General features: G+C 37.9%; 1 protein-coding gene across 6 annotated transcripts in view; it reads right to left on the reverse strand.

Annotated features, from left to right (window-relative positions):
* LOC131350810 (regulating synaptic membrane exocytosis protein 1-like) overlaps positions 1 to 26,574 on the reverse strand; it is a 64,252-nt gene that overhangs the window by 3,139 nt on the left and 34,539 nt on the right. For 2 of the 6 annotated variants that reach the window (XM_058385712.1, XM_058385711.1), the window contains 23 exons: positions 24,221 to 24,261; positions 23,106 to 23,216; positions 22,024 to 22,123; positions 21,149 to 21,272; positions 20,575 to 20,621; positions 20,350 to 20,465; positions 20,109 to 20,239; positions 18,951 to 19,122; positions 18,700 to 18,853; positions 17,007 to 17,063; positions 15,831 to 16,029; positions 13,959 to 14,054; positions 13,201 to 13,263; positions 10,153 to 10,242; positions 9,681 to 9,758; positions 7,766 to 7,837; positions 7,524 to 7,589; positions 5,623 to 5,735; positions 5,328 to 5,437; positions 5,044 to 5,204; positions 4,105 to 4,325; positions 1,729 to 1,879; positions 152 to 264 (listed from right to left, as the gene is read on the reverse strand). In XM_058385712.1, coding sequence (XP_058241695.1) covers positions 152 to 264; positions 1,729 to 1,879; positions 4,105 to 4,325; positions 5,044 to 5,204; positions 5,328 to 5,437; positions 5,623 to 5,735; positions 7,524 to 7,589; positions 7,766 to 7,837; positions 9,681 to 9,758; positions 10,153 to 10,242; positions 13,201 to 13,263; positions 13,959 to 14,054; positions 15,831 to 16,029; positions 17,007 to 17,063; positions 18,700 to 18,853; positions 18,951 to 19,122; positions 20,109 to 20,239; positions 20,350 to 20,465; positions 20,575 to 20,621; positions 21,149 to 21,272; positions 22,024 to 22,123; positions 23,106 to 23,216; positions 24,221 to 24,261 — 2,586 coding nt within the window. Of the gene's footprint in view, positions 1 to 151; positions 265 to 1,728; positions 1,880 to 4,104; positions 4,326 to 5,043; positions 5,205 to 5,327; positions 5,438 to 5,622; positions 5,736 to 7,523; positions 7,590 to 7,765; positions 7,838 to 9,680; positions 9,759 to 10,152; positions 10,243 to 13,200; positions 13,264 to 13,958; positions 14,055 to 15,830; positions 16,030 to 17,006; positions 17,064 to 18,699; positions 18,854 to 18,950; positions 19,123 to 20,108; positions 20,240 to 20,349; positions 20,466 to 20,574; positions 20,622 to 21,148; positions 21,273 to 22,023; positions 22,124 to 23,105; positions 23,217 to 24,220; positions 24,262 to 25,120; positions 25,141 to 26,574 lie in introns of those variants that run through there. The other 4 variants (XM_058385717.1, XM_058385713.1, XM_058385715.1 and 1 more) reach the window with 4 other exon arrangements.

Here is a 26,574-nt window from a genome sequence, read left to right on the forward strand (position 1 = left end):
CACACATCAAATATTTTTGGAACTTGGGTAGTGTGATTGTCAGAAAGTAATTCTTTCAAAGTAAAGTAAACTTTGTCCAGATTTATTCAGTTAATTCATTCAAATTAAGCCAAATTAAAATTTGAGTCATAACCCTGAAATGAACACTAACCCATAGATGGTGTTGCTAGTGTCTGCCTCCCCACTAGCTGTGCAGGTCCAAGGCCATCGAGGAAGTCACTGAACTGGCTGTCAGCCCCCAACCTCATCCCTGAGAAGATCAGACTATCACACAGACACACACACACACAAATCGTAATGTAGATAATCTAATCATAACCTTATCATAAGTTTATAATACAAGATTGTAAAGATATTTCTATTCTTATGGGAATATTTGGTCCCCATCAAGATCTAAAAACATGCCTATACACACAGACGATTCTTAAAATTTCTGGTTCTGTAAATATATTTCCCTAAGACACCTGAGTGAATTGAGACCCAAATTGAAAAAATTTAAAGTTTAGTAAGACAATGATTTGTAATGTGTCTAGGATAAATATGCCTATAGGATGCTTCCATCCTGAGATTATTTATATTGCTGGTATTTATTCACTGTAATTCCATACCCGCTCATAAAGATCTATACAATAGACTAGAAAAGGTTGAAAGCTGAACTCTGTATGTTTGTGAACAGCAGACCTTTATTAAGTGCGGTATGTAAACCATGTCCTGTGCTGCGGCCCCTCAAACACAAGCGATATTTCCTTTGAGACCAGTACAATTTCCATGAGCTAACTCTAACTGGAATGTCTGAGAGCAGTGCCAGCCAGTGTCATTCTACCATATAAGAGGCGTAAGTGATACCTTCATTTCATACAAATCAATGTGTAATTAGCTTTAAATCACGCAGGCGCTTCAATTGTGTGTTTTGTCAGGCTCCGAGTTGGATTGCTGAGGGTCGGTGTGACCGGCCACTCCACTCTACAGTGAGCAATAGCTGTTCTGTTCTGTTCTGTGCTCAGCCTAGAACCCTGCTGAGGCCCATCTGCACAGATGATAGATATTTTAATTATCAGAGCAGTGGAAGGCTCACCATCTGGCTCCAAAAATGGAGCTGTTAAAACAATGGACATATTACGTGTGCAAATCAGTGCAAAAATAGTCTACCTTAAGCTCTTTTTCCATGAGCTTATCTTCTGAACAATACATCTGTCTAAAAGATTTACACAACTTGCGCAATCCAAGATACACATATGACACAAGGTTAAAAAGTCATTAGGTATTCGTACAGCTTGACATTTTCAACACACACAAAAAAAAAAAAATCACTGTAATGGTCCCCAGGGGTCTGTGAACTATATATATATATTGTATTCTATTTATCTACTGAGTTTCTGTAGTTATTACTGGGCTTCAGTAGTTACTTAAATTGAACAGGTTTAATCCAAACCTCAATAACTCAAAAACAAGTCAGTCAACAAATATTGTCAGTGCAAATGTATTATGACCTTAAGATTAAAAATCTTTTCGGTTCTAATAAATAGCAAAGGCATTACTGTATACTTTAAAATAATGAGCCGCATATTTAAGTAGTTAGATTTAGCTTGGAGGTGGACTGTGGTATTAATTTCACAGTTTTACAGGATGCTTAAAGGATGCTTAGTTAATTTTCAGATTTACAGGATGCCTCTGGCCTAATCAGAAATCAGAAGAGAATTTGTTGTGTGCATGTGCTGTGATACTGACTTCCCCTCAGAGCTGTAGCTGTTCATGCTGCCATCAGTGGACTCGCGACTGGCCTGACGAGCCATTGCATTCCGGGGATACTCCACTGCCATGCCTGTCTCCTGACTCCTCTGGATCTGACTCGAGCCTTTCGCCTTCTTATTTGCTGCTTCTACAGAGAAATAGACAAGAAAAACTTTAATTTACATTACCAAAAATGTCACACTGGAAAAAGGACACTGACAGAGAATTGGTGCACGGTTTGAAAAAGAGAAATATATAATAGCTTTTTGTCAAAGAGGTATATATCTCCCACTGCTGGCCTTACTCATTGAAGAGGAAATATTGCTGTCTGAGACAAGATGCTTTGGCCACGTTGACTATAACCATCTCCTGCTGGATAGCAAGGGGTGCTGTCTTCACTATTTATGGCCTTTTGATGGATTGCAGATGGCTGGAAAATGCCAGACCCTAAAGTCATGCTGAATGGGTGTTAAGTACAATTGAGGTATGTCACACAACCTATAAGACACTTTTACCTTACATAAATGTGCCACTAGCTGCTGGTTCTGATGAGCGTTTCACATAAAGCTGTTTTCACTGTTTGGATTAGAGGAAGCAGATAACTACATTCAATGCTTATGTAAATACTGGACTATAGAATCCTTAGTTCCAACAATTACTAACTAACTCACTTTAAGTAACTGCTTATACTGGTCAGGATCATGGTGGATCAGGAGCCTATCCTTGGCAGTGTGCATGAGAGGGTAACAAACCCTTGATGGCATGGCAGTGGATCGCAGGCTACCACACACACACACACACACACACACACACACACATATATATTCACACCTAGCAGCAATTTATCATAGCCAATTCATCTATTGGCAAGTTTTGTGGTGGAGGAAAGAACCCAGAGGAAACCCACAAAGAAATGGGGACAACATGCACAGAAACTCCACAATACCAGAGCTGGATTGAACCTGGAGCCATGGTGCTGAGATTTGGCAACAGTACTCACCATGCCACCCACTAATATATAATTTACTATAAAGCATAATTAGGAAAAAATCAAAGATCAATTTTACCAAAGGTATTGAGTGAAACGTGTCATACAACCTAGCAACTTAATTGTCAATCTCTACTCAGTAGTATAGCTATATTATTTTTTAGCAGTGGAGTGAAAATCGACAGATATAGAAAGAACAGATTTTCTCCGCTAGCTAACCAATGGAAAGCTACAGAGAGCAGAATAGTTGCTGCACACCACTGCAGCCCTTTAAAATACTGATTTATGCAACCTCTGCTACTCTGTCTGATTTATCATCTGATAGGCCTTTTAAGATATTGTCTAGGGGTTTTGGCAGTAGCACGGCCCAAAAACCTTTTTTTTTTTCAACCATCCTTTTTTAATTTGTTTCTTTTTTTCCCTGATATCCATTTATTAAACCATAAATAGACAGCACTTAAAATATGGGATTTTAAAAGATATCAGATTCGACTTCAAAGGAATTTGTCTGCATTACATCTGATTAGGATCCAGCGTTCATCTCGAGCTGACAGAGTTAAATCCTGCCAATGTTAACAGAAAAAAAGCTGCCATTCTCAGCAGCTCCAGCTCTCACAGGCTTATAGGTCATAACATCCATATCCAGTCTGCTGACATGCTATCTACTGTAATGACACAGAATATGGGGCGTGTGACAAATGCTAATAAAGCAAGGGTGTAAGAAATTAAGACGGTGAGAGAGACCGAAAGAAAGACACAGACACTTAGAGAAAGACAGATTACTTCTGCTACCTTAACTTACTCTGCAGTTGCTATTGTTCAGGACTCGTGCGTCATCACATACTTTATGTCCTTACATAATGCTGCCTGTCTTAAACTATAACCAGTTTCATAACCTAGAACATTGCAGAATATTAGTAATTACCTACATGTTTTGAATATTTTTGAAGCAAGAGATTGTGTATTTAAGCTTGTTCAGGAGTAAAGCATTTTACTTAAATATAAAGCATCTAAATTAAATGTGTAGTTGAATGTACATAAACATTTAAACACATTTACTGAAATCTGTACACAATGTCAATCACACAAATCCATTTTCCAGATCAGATATGTGTCCAGCATTACCAAACTTTGTAATGAAATTCAAATATTCATGGTTGATTCATCTATTCATATATCCAAGGATGAAATTGTTTGATTTCTTTTATATTAAACTGATCACTGTACATGTAGTTTGGACACTTTTATTGCAAATAATGTACCTATCTGGCCATATGTAGCATGCACAAATATCAGAGGAACAAAATGAAGTAATCCATAAACAAATGAAGTTGCTATTATGGTGTGTGTGTGTGTGTGTGTGTGTGTGTGCGTGTGTCTTGCACCTGTTTGGCTGAGCTGAGAGGTGCTCCTACTGCGACGTGAAGGAATACCCACAATGGCCACCACACGAGCGCTAAGACTGGAACGCCGCTTCTTCCCTCCTGTCCCCAGTGTTCCCAGAGCCGTGTCTGACTGGCTGCCGTCTGTTCGCTCCAGAGTGAAGATTTCACCGCTCACACTCGTACTCTTCATCATGCTCTGGCTGGACGGGCGAACATGGCGGCTAATGCACAAGGAGTGAAGAATTTTAGTAGTTGCTATATGCTCTCTGGCATGATTGATTCATATTTATTATAGGTAACTAACTCAGAGTTAGTGGACAGTAGATGTAGCTTTCAGGTCAGCACAATAGGTTGCAGCAGACTAACTGCAACTATGTCTATGAGGTTAAAGTGAAATATATCAGTGTCAGTTTAAAACTCATATTAATAAATCATTATAGCAGTGTTTACAATTCTTTGTACTGTAAGTTGAAACTGATTCCATGTACACATTTATTAAACTTTAATGCCCTATAAAGCTCTAATAATGTTCTATAAATATTAATTATTTGTCCATTCATATGTATTTTAAATACTGAATTGAAATATGACACTGAAGATGTTTATAATGTTTTTTATAATTGCTAATAAATATTACAGTTGCTTTAGAATTTTAGCATAATAATACTTTATACTTAAGCATACTTTAGCATATTATTAGAACTTTATGAGACCTCATTACAGTTTAAACATTCTTACAAGGAATCATTACCAACTTATAATTTTTTTCTTTTTTTTGTATTTGAGTTTCATATCTATTGTGCTGGAATACACATGTCCATCACCACACAGTCAGCAGTGAGTGAGAGCCTAAAGGCCCTGAGTCTTCATCTTCAATTGTCAATGAATGGAACAAAAAACACAATTTTAACTGTGTAGGTTTCTGTATGAGTTGCTGACCTGAAGCGACCCCTGGGCCGCTCTGATTGGATGGACATGTAGCTGGTGCTACTGATCCGTGAGGCACTGCTGGCACGAGAGATGGCTGACACGTCACTGACATCACTGTCTGAGGATTTATGGGATACATTATCACAGCTCCGTCGCTGCTCTTTATAAAGCTGTAAAAGAGAAAGATATGAGAAAAAATGCAGAAGAACGAAATCTCAAGTAGGGGTAAGAAGGACAAAACCCATATAAAGATGGGCCATAAGAGCAGAGTGGGGAAAGACAGGAGAGGTTACCTCTCGTTTGTTCTTGAGCACCCTCTCCAGGTCCTGGCTGGTACTGGAGGGAGCTGGTGTCCTGTAGGAATGTACCTTCATTTGCCGTGTTCGCTCCTCTGAAGCAAGGGCTAAAACAAGCATTTGACCAGACTTCTACATTTAAAGTCATTTCTGTTATTTATTCATGCCACATCAAAACCCTATCTCATAAGGTTATAGTCACAAAAATTGTATTTTTTATGAAATGTAAAAAAAATAATAATAAATGAATAAGGCATAGGAAGCATGGCACTGTTTGGTTGTATGGCTATACCTTGCTCTACACTACTGCTTTTAGCGGGGACTTGGGGTAACTGTCGGCCTCTGCGTGCTGATGAGGAAGTTCCTGCCGATGAAGAGTATGCTGCGTTGGTATGTGGATGAACCCTGGACATGATAGAAAAGGAAACACAAACAAAACAACAAAAAAAAGAAGAAAAGAAATAAGAAAGGTCTTTAGATACAAGCAACTAATAGGGTATAAAAGAGATCCATTTTTCATTAAACAAAATATATATAGTTTCACATTTAGACAGATTAATTTCTTATATACACCCAACAGGAACAAAACACAGCACATACACAATAAATATTCTTATGTCGATGCTGCACCAATATCTGCTTGACCCTTAATGAAGGTTAAAGTTAGTTGGACCTTTAATATTTTAACAGGAGGAGTAAATAGGAAATGAGCACAATAAGAGGGAAAAGAAAAGGGGTTAGGCAGAAATAATGCACAGCAAGTAGTAGTGCAAAGAATAAGACGCACAATATGTAGCAACAAATTCAGAACAATCTACAGTTTCTGTGTAATATGAACAAGACCCATAGAGCAAAAGGCAAAATTAGGCAATGCAGAAACTTAAAACATACTGCTGGTGGTAAATATTTGGTGGTAAAAGAGTATATTTCAGAATTAAGAGGAGCTCTCACTGCCTAACTCAGGGCTTGGATGTAGAGCTAGGGTATACCCAAACATGTCACCTTACCAAGTGGAGGCAGGGATACCCACTTTCCTCTCAAGCCCTTAACAACAGAGATAGACTGTATTCTGACCATAGTGGAAAGCATGTATTGTGCAAGAAAAACAGAAAATGAAACCAAACAAAAAAAAAATATTGAAAAGCAAAGCACAAACAAGCTAAAAGGAGAGCAGAAAAAACAATTAACAAGATGAAGGACAGTGAAGTAATGAGAAAAAAACAGGACCATTAATAAAACTTTGAAGCACACCACATATTTCTTGTGGAAGTGTATTATTTGAAAATGTATCTGTGTTAAAATATAACTGAATTTGCAAAGAGATGATGATCTTACCATTCATGTACAACAGCTACACAAAGACAAATAAATAAAAACAAATGGAGAGCAGTGCTTTGTGTATCAGTGTATTGTGTATGTATGTACATCGATCAGCCATAGCATTATGACTACCTGCCGAACATTGTGTTGGTCCCCATTCTGCTGGCAAAACAGCCCTGACCCATTGAGGCAAGGACTCCACTAGATCCTTGAAGGTGTGCTGTGGTATCTGGCACCAAGATGTTAGCAGCAGAGCCTTTAAGTCCTCTAAGTTGTGAGGTGGGGCCTCCATGGATCAGACTTGTTTGTCCAGCACATCCCACAGATGCTCGATTGGATTGAGATCCGGGGAATTTGGAGGCCAATTCCAACACCTCAAACTTGTTGTTGTGCTCATCAAACCATTCCTGAACCATTTTTGCTTTGTGGCACGACGCATTATCCTGCTGAAAGAGGCTACAGCCATCAGGGAATATTGTTTCCATGAAAGGATGTACATGGTCTGTAACAATGCTCAAGTAGGTGGTACATGTCAAAATGACATCCACATGGACGGCAGGACCCAAGGTTTCCCAGCAGAACATTGCCCAAAGCATAACACTGCCTCCGCTGGCTTGCCTACTTCCCATAGTGCATCCTAGTGACATGTGTTCCCCAGGTAAGTGACACACACACACCCGGCCATCCAAGAAAATATGATTCATCAGACCAGGCCACCATCTTCCATTGCTCCGTGGTCTAGTTCTGATGCTCATGTGCTTATTGCTGCTTATAATGTTATGGCTGATCGGTGTATGTAATATTAATAATAATAATAATAATAATAATAGGGTGGTAATGAAAAATATGGTATGGTTCTGTATGACTCCTTACCGATCACTGTCTGATTTTTTCTTGCCAGGTTTCTGACAGCTAGGCTTGTCCAGAATTCTTGGCTGCCTATGATTTGTAAATGATTAAAGCAAAACAGAAATAAAAGAATGAGAGGAAAGTACGGAGTAAATAATGATGATGCTAGTGTAATGCTGAGTGTGTGTGTGTGTCCTTATGTGTGTGAGACTCTAAGAGGAGTGAAATTGTAATCTAGTTTATCCTCTTCTGTGTAGCCAGTATACCTCTGTGCCCCGGGCCTTGCACTGAGGTGGTTTACTGTCTCCTGAGTAGGTAAAATAGGCTCCAAAATCCAGCTGATGAATGTGATCAAACCAGAAACACGTGGATGACAGTGTGATGAAGAGACAAAGACACAGACCCACACACATGGTTACAGAATGGAACAAAGGCAAGGCTTCTCTTTTAAATTACACTTTAAAGACAAGCAAAATGTGCAATGAAATGGGAATGATAAGCAATATATCTTTTCAAATAACCGTCAGATTCCCATAAGGACACTGATCTTTGATACACACAGTCTGTTCCCAAATAAGTTTTGGTCACCGTTATGAACATCTGTCTGAAAAGCTGTGCATAAAAATGATATCTTAGCAAGTGACAATCTAATAAATAAAGGAAAAGTGATTTAATGTTCCTCGTTATGGGGTTTTTATTTCACAAATATAAGACCATTGAACCTATTTTCCACACATATTTGAATAATTTCAGACTTAAAATTGTCTCCTTTGGCAGATCATTTTAATTCTTTATTGAAATTATTTTGCTTGAAATAAGCAAAATTATCTGCCAATACAATAAGACACATACGTGCAATAAGACTGTTTCAAGCGTGAAATTATCAAATAATTTTTTTAATTGGCTTAATAATTTCTTCAAAAACAGACTGAAAAACTTGTGTTGTCTTGTTTATTAGATTGGATTACTGGGTAGTATGAACCAAATTAGAAAATTTTTTTGTGGTCTGTTAAATAAAGAATACAAAATACGGCATGTTATAGAAAAAAATAATTTGCAGAATTTCTGCAAAATATAGAATACAGTATGCCAATTATGGTATCACCTCTATAAACATACAAACAAAAAAAGTATTTCCCTCCCCAGACTTAATATTTTTCTCACTCTTGAAGTTAATGCAGATTGTCCTGCTACCAAAAACCACCAAATCCTCCATCCTGAAGATTTTCCCATTTGTGGAAATGTATGGAAGTTACAATTTTACCTCTGACTGTTACAAAACTGTGGAGGCTCTTCCCCAAAATGCAAAATAACCAACTTCTCACAAAAAAGTCACAATTTTATGTGAACCATTCACTATAAACGTCCTTGTGTAAGTTGTTACTACAGAAATGATGATGAGCCATTAATATAACCTTCGATTAAGGACACCTGACCAATCACACCCATATGTGCTTTTTAAACAGCCCTAAACAGATGCAGGCCCTGCCTTTTGCTGTTCTAATAACTCCCACTCTTCTGGAAAAGCATTAGATTGTGTAGCATTGTTGTGCAGATTTATACTCATTCACCCACAAAAGCATTAGTGAGGTCAGGATCCAGTGAAGAAAATTGTAAACCTACAGCAATACAATTGCTTTCTTTCAGCATTGTGGCAACCTTTCGGGGAAGACTCACATGTGGGTGTGATGGTCAGTTGTCTACAAAATGTTGACCATATAGTCTATCTAAAGTAACACTAAATTGCAGCTGGCACAATTCAAGCATCCAATTTACAGTCAATATCCAATGACTGTATGTTCAAATGTTCAATGTACCTGTGGAAAAAAGGGTGAGACATAATCTACACAAGATCAGAGCAAACTATAAATGAATACAGCAATATTAAGAAGGGGGAAATAGTATAGACAAGAAGCTCACAAGAAACTACACTAATAAACTACAGCACTCACAACAAAGCCAGCTTTGGGGTCTGGGGTCAGAGTGAATCAAAAAGCCACAAGTTAGACAAAAACCAGAATACATCTAGAGCACAAACATCAGTAAAGATTAAAGCAGAGGCGTAGCTAGAAGGCACATGGAGTGAGGGTGTAAATAAGCCCTCGGGCAGAGGCAATTAGGACAGGAGAGGAAAGGAGTCAGGGTTTGCGGAGGCGCCTGGGGGGGGGACAGGGTCGGTACCTGTCATCCTCAGGGGAGGCGTGTTGGATTAGGATCCTGGGGCTGGTGGGTCTGATGCGGGGGAGAGACTGCGTGCTCCTAAAAGAGTGTGTGTCCAGCACACCCCAAGAGGTTGGAAGTGAGAATGTGAAAGAGACAGGGCAAGTCAGGACAGAGACTGGGACTGGGTGTATTTAACATTGAATAATACGCAAACACTCAGGGGACACTCACATCTGGTCTGATACTACCAAAAACAACACATTCACCACACAACCTTCACACAGTACACTGACATTCAAAAATTGTAAATTTGTAAAATTGAAAAACTGAAAAATAACAACTACAAATAATAATAATACATTCTAAAAATGTTCAGTTAAGCAGCTCCGCAAAGGTGATTATCTACATAATGCACACACATCTGTGAAAAATAGAAATGATCTCTCAAAACAGCAAAACTTAGGGACAAAGAATGGGGTCTTGTGAGTACCTTTCTCGATCAGGTGAATTGGAATTTGAATCTGGCCTCAGACAGTTGGTACTAGCACTTCTAACCCTGTCAAGAGGGGGCTGCAGATCACTAGGGTCACAACATGCCATCCAACGGAGAGAAGGGAAGGACATCAAAAAGATGCAAAAGAACAAGCAAATAATATTAGATAAAAAAAATGAATGGGCTTCATCATGGCACATCACAGCAAGGAAAAGCAATAAAGCCTGTTGAAAAAGAGGCATGGACTTTAAGTTTTAACTTGCTTACAAAGTGCCTTACATAAGTATTCACCCCTTGAACTTATCCATATTTTGTAATGTTACAACCTGACTTAAAAGTAATTTTTACCATTAGAATTATCATAGATTTCATAAGTATTCTCCCCTGGGTTAATAACACAGAGTAGAAAAGTTTACCTACATCCAGGCTAGTTTTTCCCAACTCCACACATTTCAGGATACTGATGCATATCTTTTGGCATCAAATATAATTTTAACACAACTGATTACAGAGATTTATTTCACACTGAATTCAATATATAAGAATTTCAGTAAGAGACAAGTTTATATACACTAAACTGACTATCTTTAAACAGCCTGAAAGATTCCAGAAATGTATTTAATGACTTAGTAGCTTGTAATTGGCTTGTAATTTTCATAATTAGTAAACTGGAAGCACACTGTCTGGTTCCTCCTTAGAAGCGATTTCCAAGCAACTGAAGGTATAAAAATATTGGGACCATGGAAAGACTACATCATGGCACAAATGAAGCCTACCAGGGGTCAGTGAACTTCGGTCTAAAAGATTCAACTGAACCTCAAGACAGCAATAAAAGAACTGGGGAACGAATTGGAGGCATCATGTACCAAGGTATATGCATCCACCATTAAGAGAGTCTGATATTTCCATGGCCTACTGGGTGAGGAAGAACCTCCTATTCTTAGACCCACATAAACGAGCCAAACTGAAGTTTACAGATGATCATCTGCCTTCTGGAGAAGTTTTTGATTGGCATTTGTTTTGTCTATTAATCTGAAGAACACCATCCCAGCTGTAAAGAACGGTGGTGGCAAGCATCATTTTGTAGAGGTATTTTGCTGGAAAAGGACTGGTTCAGAATATAGATGGCATTTTAAGAAAGGAAGATTATTTAGAAATACTAGAATACCAGAAAAAGAATGGTTTAAAATGGTTTCATTTGTGGCTTCCAGCAAGATAATGATCCTAAGCAGAACTTAATAAAATGGTTTAAAGACAACAATGCAAAAGTATTGAAGTGGCGATCAAAAACCCTGACTTCAATCCCACAGAAAAACATGGCTAAGCAATAAGCCCCACAAACCTGACTGAGTTACACCAGTTTTGTCAAGACAATTGAGCAAAATGTCTGGCAAAGTATTGTGAGAAATATGTAGATGGTTACAGCAAAAATATGATTCAATTCAAGCCATATCCATCATATAATCACAAACTGTAGGCAAAACTTGACCCACTGGAAACCTGATGTAGTAAATTAAACCCAATATAAAACTTTCTCTTATCTATTATTGTGAAATTACCTTAGATCCCGTCATTAACTTAACATAGAAAAGTATAGTAACATGCAATGTGTGGAGTTGTCAAAAAGTGAGTATGTCTTAAGCCTTAATGTATATAAATACTAGCTTTATGGATACAGGCTGACCAAAACTGGACAAAGCAAGGTTTTTTAAATTTTTCCCAGTTTTGGTAGCCTGTACCTCAGATTACTCTTCTTATTACAGCTAATCGGAGTGGAACCTGATGTAGTCTTCTGTTGTTGCAGTCCATCAACCTCAAAATTCAAAGGTATGTCCATTCTAAGATTTTTTTTGCAAACCAATTTATTTGAGTGGTTATTTGAGTGACCGTAGACTTCCTCCTCTGCCATCTCTCAGGAAGGTGTTACTGCCAGTTGAATTGCTGCCTACTGGCTTTTGCACCATTCTGTGAACACTGTAGAGACTGTTGTGTGTGAAGATTCCAAGAGATTAGCGGTTTCTGAAATACTCAATATAGTCTGTCTGGCACTAATAACCATGACACAGTCACCAAGTCAAACTTTTCCCATTCTAATGGTTGATGTGAACACTAACTAAAGCTGTTGTCCTGTTTCTGCATGATTTTATGCATTGCACTACTGCCACATGCATGGCTGATTTGATAATTGGATAAATACACTACACAGTTAGTGTAATTCAATTAAGTCCATTTCATTTTTAGGTTCAAAACACAGAATCTTACCGGGGTGAATGCTAATGCAAGGCATTGTATATTTATAACAGTTTATACAAAAGGACTGCTTCTGTGTCCATCTTGACCATGCTATGGGGATGAGCTATAGCTTACCTACTGATCACATCATTAGAGATCCTGAGCTTGTTACCTACTATTTGCTGTACTGATTTACTTAAGTTCAGACAAAGCATGCAAATGGAAGACACAGTAAAATAACTTCAGATAATGAGAAATTGGACGTTAAAAAATAAAAAGCAAATAAAAATGTATGCATAGCTTAAGAACCAGCTCCTGCCAGTCAGTCTATGTAGAGCTGTGCGATGAATTCTGTCACACAATGATTAAAATAAATGTGTCATAATAAGACTTAAATGATGGTTATTTGGAAGTTAACTAAACTGTTATAAAGATTGTAAGCTTTTACTTTGGGCTGTTTGCTAGTAAGAATTTGGAAAGATCCATTGTTAATGGTGTCAATGAGCTACTGCATTGTATAATAGTGAGTGAAGAGCGAGAGCGGTTGAACATAAACACTTGAGAAGCTACACAGTATACAGAAAGAACATGACAGCATCTATGCCATACACATACAAACATTCAAACCAAAGACATTTCAAAGGCCAGGCAAACTACACACACTATATATACTTTTACAATGGGAAGAGAATATTACTCAGCCACAGCTGACCGATTATACACACACACTAAAGCCACTAAAACAATAAATAAAAAATAATATTTATCCTAACTCCGTAGAAAGATCCAGTCCTAGCGCAGATTTTTTTTTACCTTGTGATGTGCAGGCACTCTGCGCTCCTACCCCGCATTGATCTGTGTATCAAGATGACCTCACTGCAATTACCATGGAAATGGGTGACACATGAGGGGGTAAACAAACAAACAAAGCAATAAACAAGCAAACACAAAGAGAGCGCATGGGTATAATAGGACCTGGAGCAGACTGCAATTATCTTTTGAACCACAGTAATATGAACATGATATGGGCACACATTTTATGAAGCATTATTCAAACATATCACATCCTGTAATCCTTAGCCCACATTTCTCTGGACAAAATTAACTAGCAGTGCGTTAGAAGCCATGTAACCTGGTGACTTTAGGATGAATATGGCCCATAGTGAAAAGGAGTTTCTGGGGAATGTTGGATAAATATATTCAAAGTGAATTTAAACACAGGCTTTTGACAAAGGCAAACTTTCATAATGTCAAACTGTGAATAAAGCAATGGCTCCTGCTGTTTCCTTCTTGACAAATGTGTAGCAAATAAAGAAATTCTGCAGAAGGACTGAAACTCACTGTATCTGAAAGAACATTCCGATAACATATACACAGAAGATTAGCCCATAATAAAGTTGCTCCCAGCCCTGGTCCTCAAGTACTCAAATACATTTTCTCTGTTCCAATTAACCTGCCATTTCGTCATGGTTGGTAAATTGGATCAAGAACTGAGCAGAGGTACTCCATAACCAGGACTGGGATATATATTACTGTAAGGAAACTCTACTTATATGCTAGCACTTCTTTACCTGTCATCCACATATTCTCTCTCCTGTACACGACCATGCTCATGGTAGCGGGTTGGTGAACGAGACCTGCGGCTCTGCTGTGCCTCATCCAAACTTCTGCAGAGAAACAGACAGAGACAGGTTCACAAATGTTAACACATTTTTACAAGCCTATATATTATAAGCATTTTTTTTTACTGATATACAAACTGCTATTTGAAAAAACTCAGTGTCAGACACTGCTTCCATGGAATATCTTTTGTACCCTTTTTAGCCACAACTTTCAGCATCTTGAAAGGTGGAATCTATGTGGCTATCTACACATGTGCTAGAATTCCCGCAAGCAAAACAAATTATGACCCAGTCAGCTTTTCAGAACAAAGATATAATCACTGGGAAGAAAAGTTTACAGAATCTTTAAAAGTCAATAATGAGCCCTGTGTGAACTATTTATTTATGAATGAAGGAGATAATCTTGTATCAGAAATCATATTTGTGATTGGTTATCTGCCATGTCAGACTGATTTCCTCTTTTTATGAATGTAAGCATACTTTTGTGCCACTTTAAATGTACTATACTCTGTATCACTGGTTTGGCCTGCAATACAAAAACAGTAGACGTGACATTGATGTCAAGCTAACTGTTTATGCCTTTTAAAAAGGCACTCATTTAATTGACTTGGGAAAAAGCCCATTGCTCTGGCTCCCTCTCCATCACTCTCAAGATAAAAATTATTAGAAGAGAGAGAGAGAGAGAGTGAGAGAGGGAGAGAGAGAATGAAAAAGGTGGGGAAACTGCAAAATCAGCAGAATATCAAGAAAAGTTTGGTGCATAATTTCATGCTATGTATTTGTTGTAGTTTAAAAAGTTAGATTGCCATAAACTCAAACTCCAAACAATGTCCAATAAAATGACCACTGCTCCTGTGCTAACTCAAGTGCAACTCCTAGCTAGCTAAATAGTGCTAGTACACTTTATCTCTATTTACCAAACTTAATGTGAAGATTTTGTATTCGAAACTAGAAGCACTTTGGTTCAGTAAAATGCTAAAGTTTATATCCTTTATGGATTTCAGTGAATAGAAAATGTGCCTCAAAAAGGTCAAAATAATTACGGGTGTACCTAGAAATTAAAGCACAAGACAAAATCAACAGAAAAATTATTTTGAAATATCCACAATATATGGCTAAAAAAAGTTAACACCTGACCATCACACCCATATGTGGCTTTTTCCAAACTGTGCCACAAAATTGGAAACACATAATTGTATAGAATGTCTTTGTATGCTGTAACATCTAAATTTCCCTTCACTGGAACCTGGAAGAGGCCCAAACCTGTTCCAGCATCACAATGCCCCTGTACATTGTTTCTTAAAAACTGGTCAGAGTTATAGTGGCAGACTTCACCTCAAACCCAGTGAACACCTATGGCATGAACTGGAATGCTGGAATGCTGACTGCACCCGAGGCCTTCTCGCCGCCCAATATCCCAGAAGAATGAGGGTTATTATAATAGACAGCTGGAAACTAACTCTGGAATGGGATGTTCAGCAAGCACATATGTATATATAATTTTTTTGCCCATGGGTGTCTACAAAACTGACCTGAATAAAGCTGTGTATAACAGATATCAAGGGGAATGCACTTATGAAGACAAAGGGTGTGCATATAGAGTATCTGACGTGCTAAAAACATATCATTTTGATATTTTTTTTTACTAGTAACATGTTTGAATACATTATTTAATAATTCTGATAATTCTGTATCTGGATTGTAATGTTACCTGGTTTTGACCACAAGCATTTACACTTACAGTAAAATGCAAATGCAAATGTAAAAGGTGTGTAGTGAATTATTTGTGCACTCAACTGCACAGTAAATGCTTTGTCCTACCTCTGCATGGGGACATTTGCAGGCCGTGATCTTGCTCTGCTCTCTGATTCCCTGTGAGGCGATACTGAGCGAGAGCGATGATGTGTCGACCTCTGCTGCTCGGGAACCTCCAGTGTAGTCCTCTCTCTCTCCCTTTCTCTTTCCCTCTCCCTCTCTCTCCCTCGTTCCCTCTCCTTTTCTCTGGGTCGACTTTCCGCAGCTGCAAGCACCCAAAAACACATATAAGATGCACTACTAGGAAAATAATAAGTACTTTCTTTATAAAAAAGAAAAAGGAAATTATTCAAAACCAATTCAGTCCCATTTCACATATTCATGCAAAAATATAGTAGATACCTGCTTCCTCCTTTTCTCTAGTTTTCCAGCATCAACATTTGTTCAAGAGATTGTTCTATTTTTTTTTTTTAGATCAATTTATTTTTTTGTTTTGTATTTATACATGTCAATTTTGTTCAGAGAATCATACATTAGCTAACTACACAGACTTCCTGCTGAACCACCAGCAATTACGAACTCAATATTCTTGGCTAAAGAAACGAGACTATAAAATTGTACTTTACATTTGGACTGTCTTCCTAATCACTACTTTTAGGACTCTTGCATAAGGCCACAGACTTGAAACAATTTAATGCACTCAATTTAATGTCTGCTTTGTAGCTTTTGCAAAGCCCACAGTCATAACAGCTGTGCTGGAGAATGAAAGAAAATGAAAGCAAGGTATCAGGGATAAAACTACACCACCATGCACAGTGAAGAGAGAGCAAATTGTGTACTGAAAAGAGGCTCAATCTCTCACTCCTGATTCACTCTTTTTGCTTTCATCTTTCTTTAATGTTGTCACGTGTACACTGTGCATTGTGGTTAAACTTTATTCTACTGAGCTACAGAGAAAAGCGCTGGAGACAAAACTAGCCATGGAGACCCACAAAAATGATCTAATGTTATATGGCAATTGATTGTGCCTTTGTAGAAAAGTGGGATGAAGTGTATGGGATGAAGTAACCCTATGACATGGCCTGACATATCATGTTGCATTGTCTCCAGAAAAACAGCAGATGCTTTCGGTGGAAGAGGAAAGCCCACTGCTGACTCGTTGCTTCTCTCGTTCTGTATTCTACTGCACAAATCACAGTATTAGTGTAGAGGTTACTGGCGCCATGCATCTCCCCCACCAACCTGCAGCCACTACGCCAATACCATCATCATAATCTGATTCTGTGATGCGCTGAGAGCCTGTGCAGACATACACACACATATACAGACAGACACCACAGAGACAGACAAATTGATATAAACGCAAGACAGATGGATAAAACAGAGACATTTGTACATGAACACATGCACATGTGATAAGTGATACTGATGTTCTTACATGGAAAGATTTTTGGCAGAAAACAAACTTGCAATAAGTTATTTATCCACTGATGCGATCTTCTTTAATACAGTATTGCAACTCATCCTCTGCATTCTGGCATAATTTACAGTTTTTTATATTTACCTCCGTCAAAGTTTGGTCACTAAAATCCCTAGCATGCATTAGCAAAATTAAGTTAATACAAATACAATCACCGGAGAGTACTTCAGATTTCTGGCAGAGGCTTTCTGTACCATTACTTGGCTTCTTTCTGCCTTAGCAGAATGCCAATTGAAACAGGCCACCTCCAAGACAATTCATATAGAGAGGTTTTAAACTGGTTTTTTTAAAATTTATGCTTGAAAATGTCACTCTGTGGACCACTATAAAACATGACTCTCTTAGTCAGAGCCTCCCTGCTCCCTCTCCAGAGAAATGCACATTTACTTCTTTGAAACATAATAAATTTGTCTCCTTCATCTCATTTCCCCGAATCCACTTTCTATGTCAATGTTTTTTTTTTCCACAATGGTTTCCATTTATCATACTTTCAGTAGTATAAAACTTTAACGCGTAAATGTTTTTGTAGGCCAAACCATACAAAAATTTACACCAGATTTACACAGGTTTCAGTAATGATGATATGCTTTGCACTCCCATTCATCAGAAACACTTTACAGGTGACAGGTGTATGATACTTACTTTTTAACATGAGTTTGAATGAGACTGGTTGATTCTGAGCACAGTCACATGCACCATTATAAAAGACTTGTACATACTTATATTACCATTATTTTTCCCCCTGACACATTTCTTTCTAATTTTTCACTCTATTTTTTTGGTTACTATATGACATTATCGGTGGAAAAAGATCTATCTTGCTTTCAGTTTTTACATCACCATAACCTAAAATGGGTTTTAATAGGGGTGTCTAGATTTTTTTTTTATAACTCTTACCAATTGGAAACGTATCCATCAAGGTTCATTAATGAATCTCCTTATTCGTAAATGTACACAAACTCAGTATGTTGTATAAGATGTTTTCATGAATGCTAAATTGACATTTACGAATAAGGAGATTCACTAATGAACCTTGATGGATACGTTTCAAATTGGTAAGAGTTCTAAAAAAAAAAGTCTACACACCCCTATTAAAACCCAGGTTAGGTTATTGTGATGTAAAAAATGAAAGCAAGAGCGACTTTCATTTTTAGCTAAGTTTTTATACAACTGGGCAATTAAGGGTTAAGGGCCTTGCTCAGGGGCCAGCAGTGGCAGCTTGGCTAACCCTAACCCTTGGTATAAATCTGGGATTTGAACTTACAACCTTCCAATCAGTAGTCCCACACCTTGACTACTAAGCTACCACTAAGTGAGTGATGCTGTGTTGAACATCTGCTAGTAAGCAAATGGTCTTTTAAAAGTACAACTCAAGTCCAGTTGTCTTCACTTACTACTACCACACATTCCCATATACTACATAGTACAGCGTTAAACTTCTCATCCTCCACTCACGCTGCAGCTTTTTAGTGGGCGTGTCATTGTGGGTGTTTCTTCGGGGCAGGTACGGTGAGGGGTGGGGCAGTGGAATAGAGGACACATCATGAGTCTGCAGCTTGTACCAGTGAGGCTTATCGTCTAGCAGAGCGGTCTCCAGCTCAATGAGAATCTGCATTTGGAATGGGGGAAATAAAGGAAGGGAATTTAACATGGAAAGTCACAATAAGAGTGTGGTTAATGGATATATTTTATAGTTTTTTACTCACCTCTCCCAAGAAACTGCTTTCCTCATCCTGAATTTTTGGTTGGTCCCACACTGTGATTTCCAGCATGTGCTCTCTGAAGTCCCGCCGGTGCACATGCGAGTACACAAACGTCTGGTTCCACTTGGGCTCCAAACTCTTTTTGACTGTCTTCGTTCTTCGTTTGCTTTTATCACTGATAAATCAGCGCAAAGGAAACACACACACATAACAAAATCTGTGAGACTGCTGTGAGAAAAAATACTTTCAGAGTAAAAATACTTTAGCTAGATTGCAAATTTAGTGAGGCACAAGGCTTTTATTTTTGACCTAAATTAAACACAGCTGCACATGAATGGGCATAATGGCACAACAGGGGTTCATTTTAATAACCATTGGCCCAACATTGGAAAAAAAGTTACCGCCTCATCGCCCCTTTCCAGAACTATCTCAATATCAGAACATGTTATCTGTAACAGTTGACTTTAAGCAAATGAATAATTATTTATGTCCCTGCAAAATCACTAGGCTCTGAACAGTTTTATTTACAGCAAATACAAAATACTCAGTTGTGGCTAATAAATATGAATCAATCCGTTGACTGTACACCACATTAAACACCACACTCGCTCAGCACAAACGCTATGTCCTAGAGAGCGCATGCATGAGTAACACCTACAATAGCAAACAAAAACACTCTGCATCAGATTATCTGTGTCTATGTCTGATGAAAATGCTGAAAATATTACTGCACAGGATTCTATGACTTTTCTTTTTTTTTTTGCTTTTACAATGTGATCACAAAAATAGCTCCATTTCTATTTCAGAGGTTTTTTTTTTACAGTCTAGCTATATATAAGGTTAGAGATGGCCTTGGAAAACCCACTGGATGTCACTGTGGCTAAATTTATTTTTGTTATATTTCATTACATGTTAAAACTAAAAAATATGTACCAGCTGTGGGAATCAGAATTTAAAAATGCTATAAATTGTATTAAAGTAAAAGATATTTCAGTTTAGCAAAGCTGAACAGAAAAGGTTGCAGTTTTCAGACCTATATATAGTAGATAGTTTCTAAATTTGACCATGTGAGAGGTTTTCCCAGACTACCACACATTTTTTAAGACTAAAATGCCTGTCTTAATGCTTAAGGAAGAGTATAAGATACACAAGTCTGAGCACCTTCTATCAGGAAGGAAATACATTTTAACATAAGGGTTCCTGGGTCGTCCATCTGGTCTGGAGGGCAGGTCTTTGGCCTGCAGCACGTTCACAATCAGCTGATGGCCGACTTTATCATACCACATTTTCACCTGCAAGAGACATAAGTATGGTTATTTATATACAAACTAAGGTGTGTAAAGGCAAATCATACAATAAAGTACAATAAATAATGCTAGTATTGTATTGATATTGTATTCACCGAGAGCTGTCCAGGGAGCAGCTGAGGAGCATCTCTCAGACCACTGGGACTGGAAGGGGACATGACGGATATAGAGGGACGTTCCATCTTCTGAGATTCAAAGGAACTTGAGCCTGCTGTAGAGACACAAAAACAACACCCCTAAAATTACAACTGACATCATGCTAATTTGAAAGTAGGAAAAGGGCAAATATTTTAGGCTACTGTGTTTAAAATAGTACTCACTAGATTCTAATGGAGGGTGTGATGTTTCTGGTATTCTGGGTATATCACTGGATAGAAAAAAAGTGCTTATTAATAAGCACAGCACTCCCAACACACACACACACACACACACAAACATGAAGCCCAAAGGTCCAAAGCAGAGTTTAAAATAAATATTTCAGGATCAACTGTTAAACACACGGACTAATCCAGTCTTTAAGTGCTATGCTTTTTATGAGGAAACTAAACGAGAAAAATGGGGAAAGAGTCAGCAGATAAAAATCATCTCATGGAGTTTGTTTGACTTCCTGGTAAGATTTATCTACCCTGTGCTATTATTTGGAGAGAAATCAATGAATATACGATTTAAAAGAGGTAGGAGGATGGCGTGAAGTACAATATCATGACTAATGATTGAAACTAAGTAAAACAGAAACATAAATTACTCCAGAAATTCATAAGGCTGCAGTGGGCTAGACTGAGCAAACACTTGTCTTCATGAGTAGACTAGAACAAATCATTTGTAATGGAAATAACACTTGTTTCTAAATAGAACATTTCATTAATAACACTAAGACGATAATAAGAGACTTACCCAATGGGCCTTGAAACGACTAATTCAACTTGGGGTTCTGTTTGCGAATCCAAGATAATATTGTAAACCTCCTTGGTGGTTAATCCAGGCAATGATTTACCATTCCACTGTAGCACCTCATCTCCTAAAGACAAGAAAACTCTATATGGTTAAATTAGAGAACAACTTTTGTCCTTAATTTCTAAAAGGATGTATACGATAATCTTAAATGTGGATTTATAAAATGCTCCTAAATCCCTCTTACTCATGACTTGTGACTCCACCTGACTCCACACAATAAGCAATAATAATGGCAGGATAAGCCATGGTGATTTTTTTCCCTTGTTGTAATGGTTCAGAAAGATGTCAGCTCTTGTTAGACAGTAGCCAGTTATCATCAGCATAGCCAAAAAAATGCTGGAAAATGTGCTCATGGAGTATGGCATTATTGGCAAGCTTAAATGGAGTGACCTCATATTAAAGCAAAATTCTTAACAGTTTTTTAAAAATTCTTAAAACACAGCCAAGGAAATGCTGTTAAAGTACTTGTTAAAGTGGCTGCATACTTATGCAATTTTATACACTTTATATAAAGTCACAAAATGTTGTGAAAACCAGCTTTTGTGGGGTTTTTTTAAATAGAGTATTAATTAAAAAGTGTGAAAAGGTCTGAATAAAGTCAGTTTCAGGATTTAATAATCATCAAATCAAGGAATTTAGGATCAAATCTGACCTTTCTAATTAAGGCCCCTCTTTTTACAGGGACACAATCATGATGGGAATCTCATACCACGATTTTAATAATTTCTCATATCAGTTCACTGTTTATTTTAATGAGACAGTATTCAAACACACTATATAATAGATGAACATGATTAACTCAGACATGACCTCACCTGCCCGTAAATGGCCCACCACGTCCGCCAGGCTTCCTTTTTTAACTTTGGTGATGAAGGCCCCAAGTCTCCCTGTTTCTGTGATCTTCCCCCCTACCACCTACTCGCACCACAACACACCACAACACAGCACATGGCAAAATATCTCTTACACCTGTTACACACCATGCAATTAAACATACTATAAAGAGTGTACACTCACCGTCACTTTATAAGAAACACCTATACACATGCACATTTATGCAACTACCCAGTAAGCCAATCATTTAAGATGACATGAAGTCTATGGTAACCCAGACAACCTCTGTGTACAACAGTGACATAAAGAATAGCATCTCACATTGCACAACACATTGGGCTACATCAGCAACACACCACAATGGGTCTCACTCCTGTTAGCCAGGAACTCAGCCAGTTTGGGTCTACTGTAGCCTCAGCTTCCTGTTTTTGGTTGACAGGTGTAGTCCATCTGCTTTAAGGTCTGGTGTGAATTCTGAGATGCTTTTCTATTCAGTATGGGTGTAAAAAGTGGTTATTTTATTTAATGTAGCCTTCCAGTCTGGCCATTCTCCACTGATCTCTATCATCAACATGGTGCTTCCACCCACAGAACTCCCACTCACTTGTTGTTTTGTTTTGATTTTTTTAAACCATTTTGTGTAAGATCTAGGCAATATTGTCTGCAAATCCCTGGAGAGCAGTTTCTGACTAACCATGCAATGATAATAGTCTTCTCTTTCTGATTTCTGATGTGAACATTAACTGAAGCTCATGACGTATCTGCATTATTTTATGCATTACGCCACTGCCACATGATTGCATTACAGGTGTTCCTAATGAAGTGGACACTGAGTGTATATTATCCTAGAGTTAGACAGTAGGACAGTCTTATACAAGAGTACACTGACAACTGATGAGTAAAACACTTCACAACACATACTTTATATTTATCGCTTACAAACAGTAACAGTTTGCCTGTAATGATTAATCACAATGCTGGTATGAGTGTACAGTTTGTGCTTTTGTGTTTATGTGCGTATTAATAATTGTTGTTGTAGATGGAGCTGTGTGTGTCTCCTAACCTTTAGCCCCAGTAGTGCTCCAGCCTCTTTGGGCATGGCCGTGCGCTTGCACAGAGTAATTCGGCCGATTAAATGATCACCTTCCTTGGAGGGCTGCCACGTAACCGGATGCTGAGAAGAACAAGGCAGTGATTTAATCCCGTCTCAGAGGGAACTCTCTTACAGACACTGCTTTACTGCACTTGGAACAATTAAATTCCATACATAAACTTACAGCTGAATGTTATATAAAACTCCTTCTCACAATAAGGGCAAACATACACAAACACAGAGAGACAAGCCTCAACAAAATTTCCTCATTTGTGAATGCTGCATAATAAAGCCTACATTTACCCTGACTAAATCAAACATTCAGTGCTTAAAATTTGCTTGAAACTTAATACTGCACCGCTAACTTGCTATCTTCCAGGCCGGATTTTCACTCACCCAAACATTTCTGTCTTGCAACCAACAAAAAAATAATTTCCAATACTATCAATTGACTTAATTGCATTCTTTTAAATTATATGCCATCTACATCATGACTTTCGAATCCAATCTACTCACACAAGCAGTTGTCATATTTGACTGAATAGAAATGTGTCAAGCTGACATGGAGCTTGTGAGAGCAACCCTGTTAGACATATCTAACAAACTCCAAAAAGACATCATCACATATCAGGAGCAGAGGTTTTATTGTGACAGAGCAATGGTGTCTAAACATCCAATACGTTCTAGCCATTGGGCAAAAACAATAAATCAGACTTTTAATAATAAATCTGCCTTATTCTCTGTGGGGAAAAAATATAAAGACAAAGCATAACTAAATCATTTCCTATATGTGGTCTATACAGATTTGCAAGATGATAACTGCTGATAACACAGTTATGCATATGAAATGACATTTCCTACAGTATATACAATACAGAGTAGTGCCATATGTTTGCTCACCAAAGGGGCTGGTAAAAAGTTCCAAATATTGATACTGTTGACAGGTTGGCAAACATTTCATGCCCTGCACGATATACAGTATATTCATCTACACAGAATGTTTTCTCCTGATTAAATTTGTCATCTGCCATCACCACTGTGCAATCAGTGCCACATGATTAGTCTCATGAGCTGGAAATACTTACATGCCACACAGTGGGATCCAGAGGATAGCACTCCCAGTCCCCTACAACACAGTGAAAGATAGGAAACAGAGTCAATTGGAGCACAGAGAGCAACACAAACACATAGCTTTCCCCTGACTGGTGAGCTGCGGCTTTATGCTAGCCAGGATACACACTCTCCAACCCTGCTGTTTACACTCGCAGAACTCTGTTTATTGAAGATTAGGACTCTAGAGTGGCACTCTCTGCCAAGCTGTCACCCTAAAACACGCCCCACTCTGTTCCCCCTGCAGGACGACAGTGAGTGTGGGGATTTAATGGATCTTCTGCGCTGGTCAACTTGTGTTTGAACAGTGCCTAAGAGCTGCATTTAGTGTCTTGACAGTGGAAACGTGATGACATGCAATGATGCTTACAGAGACACAGTGGCAGTTGCAGGTCTTTCCATGACGTTGGCCTCGTATTTACTCTTGGCATGTTTTATGGAGGGGAACGAGTGTGTGTATCTATCTCTAAAGTGACCATTTTATGCTGAATTTTGTGCACATGGGGCATCTTTTATTGTCCAGTGTGAGGTGGAGAAACAGCAATAATAGCAAAGTGAGGATAAGTTCATGGTTCAGCCCGATAGAATTAGGCAAAACTGTATATACAATAACAAAAAATCAAAATTAATAATAATAAAAAAACAGCATCAAACCTAGTGTATTAGTTTCTCAGCATGTACATCTATGACAAACTGAATATCTTTTAATGGTAGTTTAGCAGTGTTGCTATTTGTACAAATGCCATTCATATTTTCTTAAGCTCCTGTAAGACCATCAAGTATTTGTTGCTAACTTGGGCCTCACACCAGACTAAAAAAGGAACCCATACTGAAGAGGACATTGGTTTGTTTGAAATGTTTGACTAACCACTCACGGTTTCATCCCCCAAGTTCCCCAAGCAAGGCTGCATAGCTCTTTGAATTAAAATCCAAGTTCAGTTGATGTGTATGACCTGAAAGGAAGAAAACGTGCTATGGAAAAGATAAGGTCTATGTGGATTGCATACAAGTATGTCAGATGCTGGATTCTACACAGAATGCATCTTTCCTTAAAAAGACTCCTCTTTTTCTAACCCAGATCTGTTATGAAAAGTGCTGTCCTATAAAAGTTTCTCTAAAATAAAGAACAAACTCACACACACTCACATTAAATGTTAATGCCATCAGCTGGATTTCTAAACTCCCAGACAACCCGGACACAAAAAAGTCAACAGTAATAATAATGACATTATTATAAGACCATTTCAATGTAGAATATACATACTCAACAGTATTACATTAAAATAAATATTCATATCATGAATAACCGATTTTAAAAACACAATTTGTCATGTAAGTAGTTCTTTAGCTTCATTTCACAGCTGTTACATTCCTATGACCCAGATGCCCTCTCATCTGCACATCTGCCAGGAGGCAGAATCAGATGAAGATTTACAGCTAGTGCTTGAGTGTCCCAATTACTCACTGCATTGTTATAGAAAGAGACAAAGGCAAAAACACTGATTTGATTCTAAAAATTGATGTTTACATGCATCTATAATAAATCTTTCTGCATGCAGTTTCTACACAGATCTACTACACATGCATAGCATATACTGTCTAAAACACCATTTCAAAACTCCAACCTTCAGTGGCAAATGATAAACATCTGTATTTTACATCATAGTACTATGAGTCAAAACATACCACTCAGACAAGTTATATATTAATTACGATAATACTATAGGTGAATAAAGTCTCAGAAGGCTCGTTCGACATATTTCGGAAACAACACGGATCATATAAAACAAGACACATTCATATCAACAAACATTAATCATCAGTCCAGCTCTGTTCATATCCTCTGTATGGAACTATCAGACTTCATACTTACTGTGTAAATGAAATCTCTGAATCTGATTAAGTCCTGCTACAACGATAACCCAATAACCATGAGTTCACTGTACTGTTCATTCTGTTTCTCTCCCTCCCTCTCTCTCTCTCTCTCTCTCTCTCTGCAGTTTACATTTCATCTCTGGCTTGTGTTAATATGCTGACCTTTTATGTCTGTATGCAACCACTTTGTCTGACAAGCAGCATGCTACCACGAGCACACCCTTCCCTGCCCTACAGCCCTTATTAGTTTAGCTCATCCGATCCATCAAATAAATTATTGACTGTACATTAAATATATATATAAGAAATTAAGAAATACTGATTTCTTAATGTTATTTAGCTAAAGCATTAACACAATTTGTTTACAAATTATTTGCATTTTGTTTTATTTGAGTTATTAAAGCTCTGCAAATACTGCATGATCTTGGGTTATTTTGATGTGTTGTCCTTTCCT

Source organism: Hemibagrus wyckioides, linkage group LG03 (assembly GCF_019097595.1).
Source record: "Hemibagrus wyckioides isolate EC202008001 linkage group LG03, SWU_Hwy_1.0, whole genome shotgun sequence".
NCBI lineage: Eukaryota > Metazoa > Chordata > Actinopteri > Siluriformes > Bagridae > Hemibagrus > Hemibagrus wyckioides.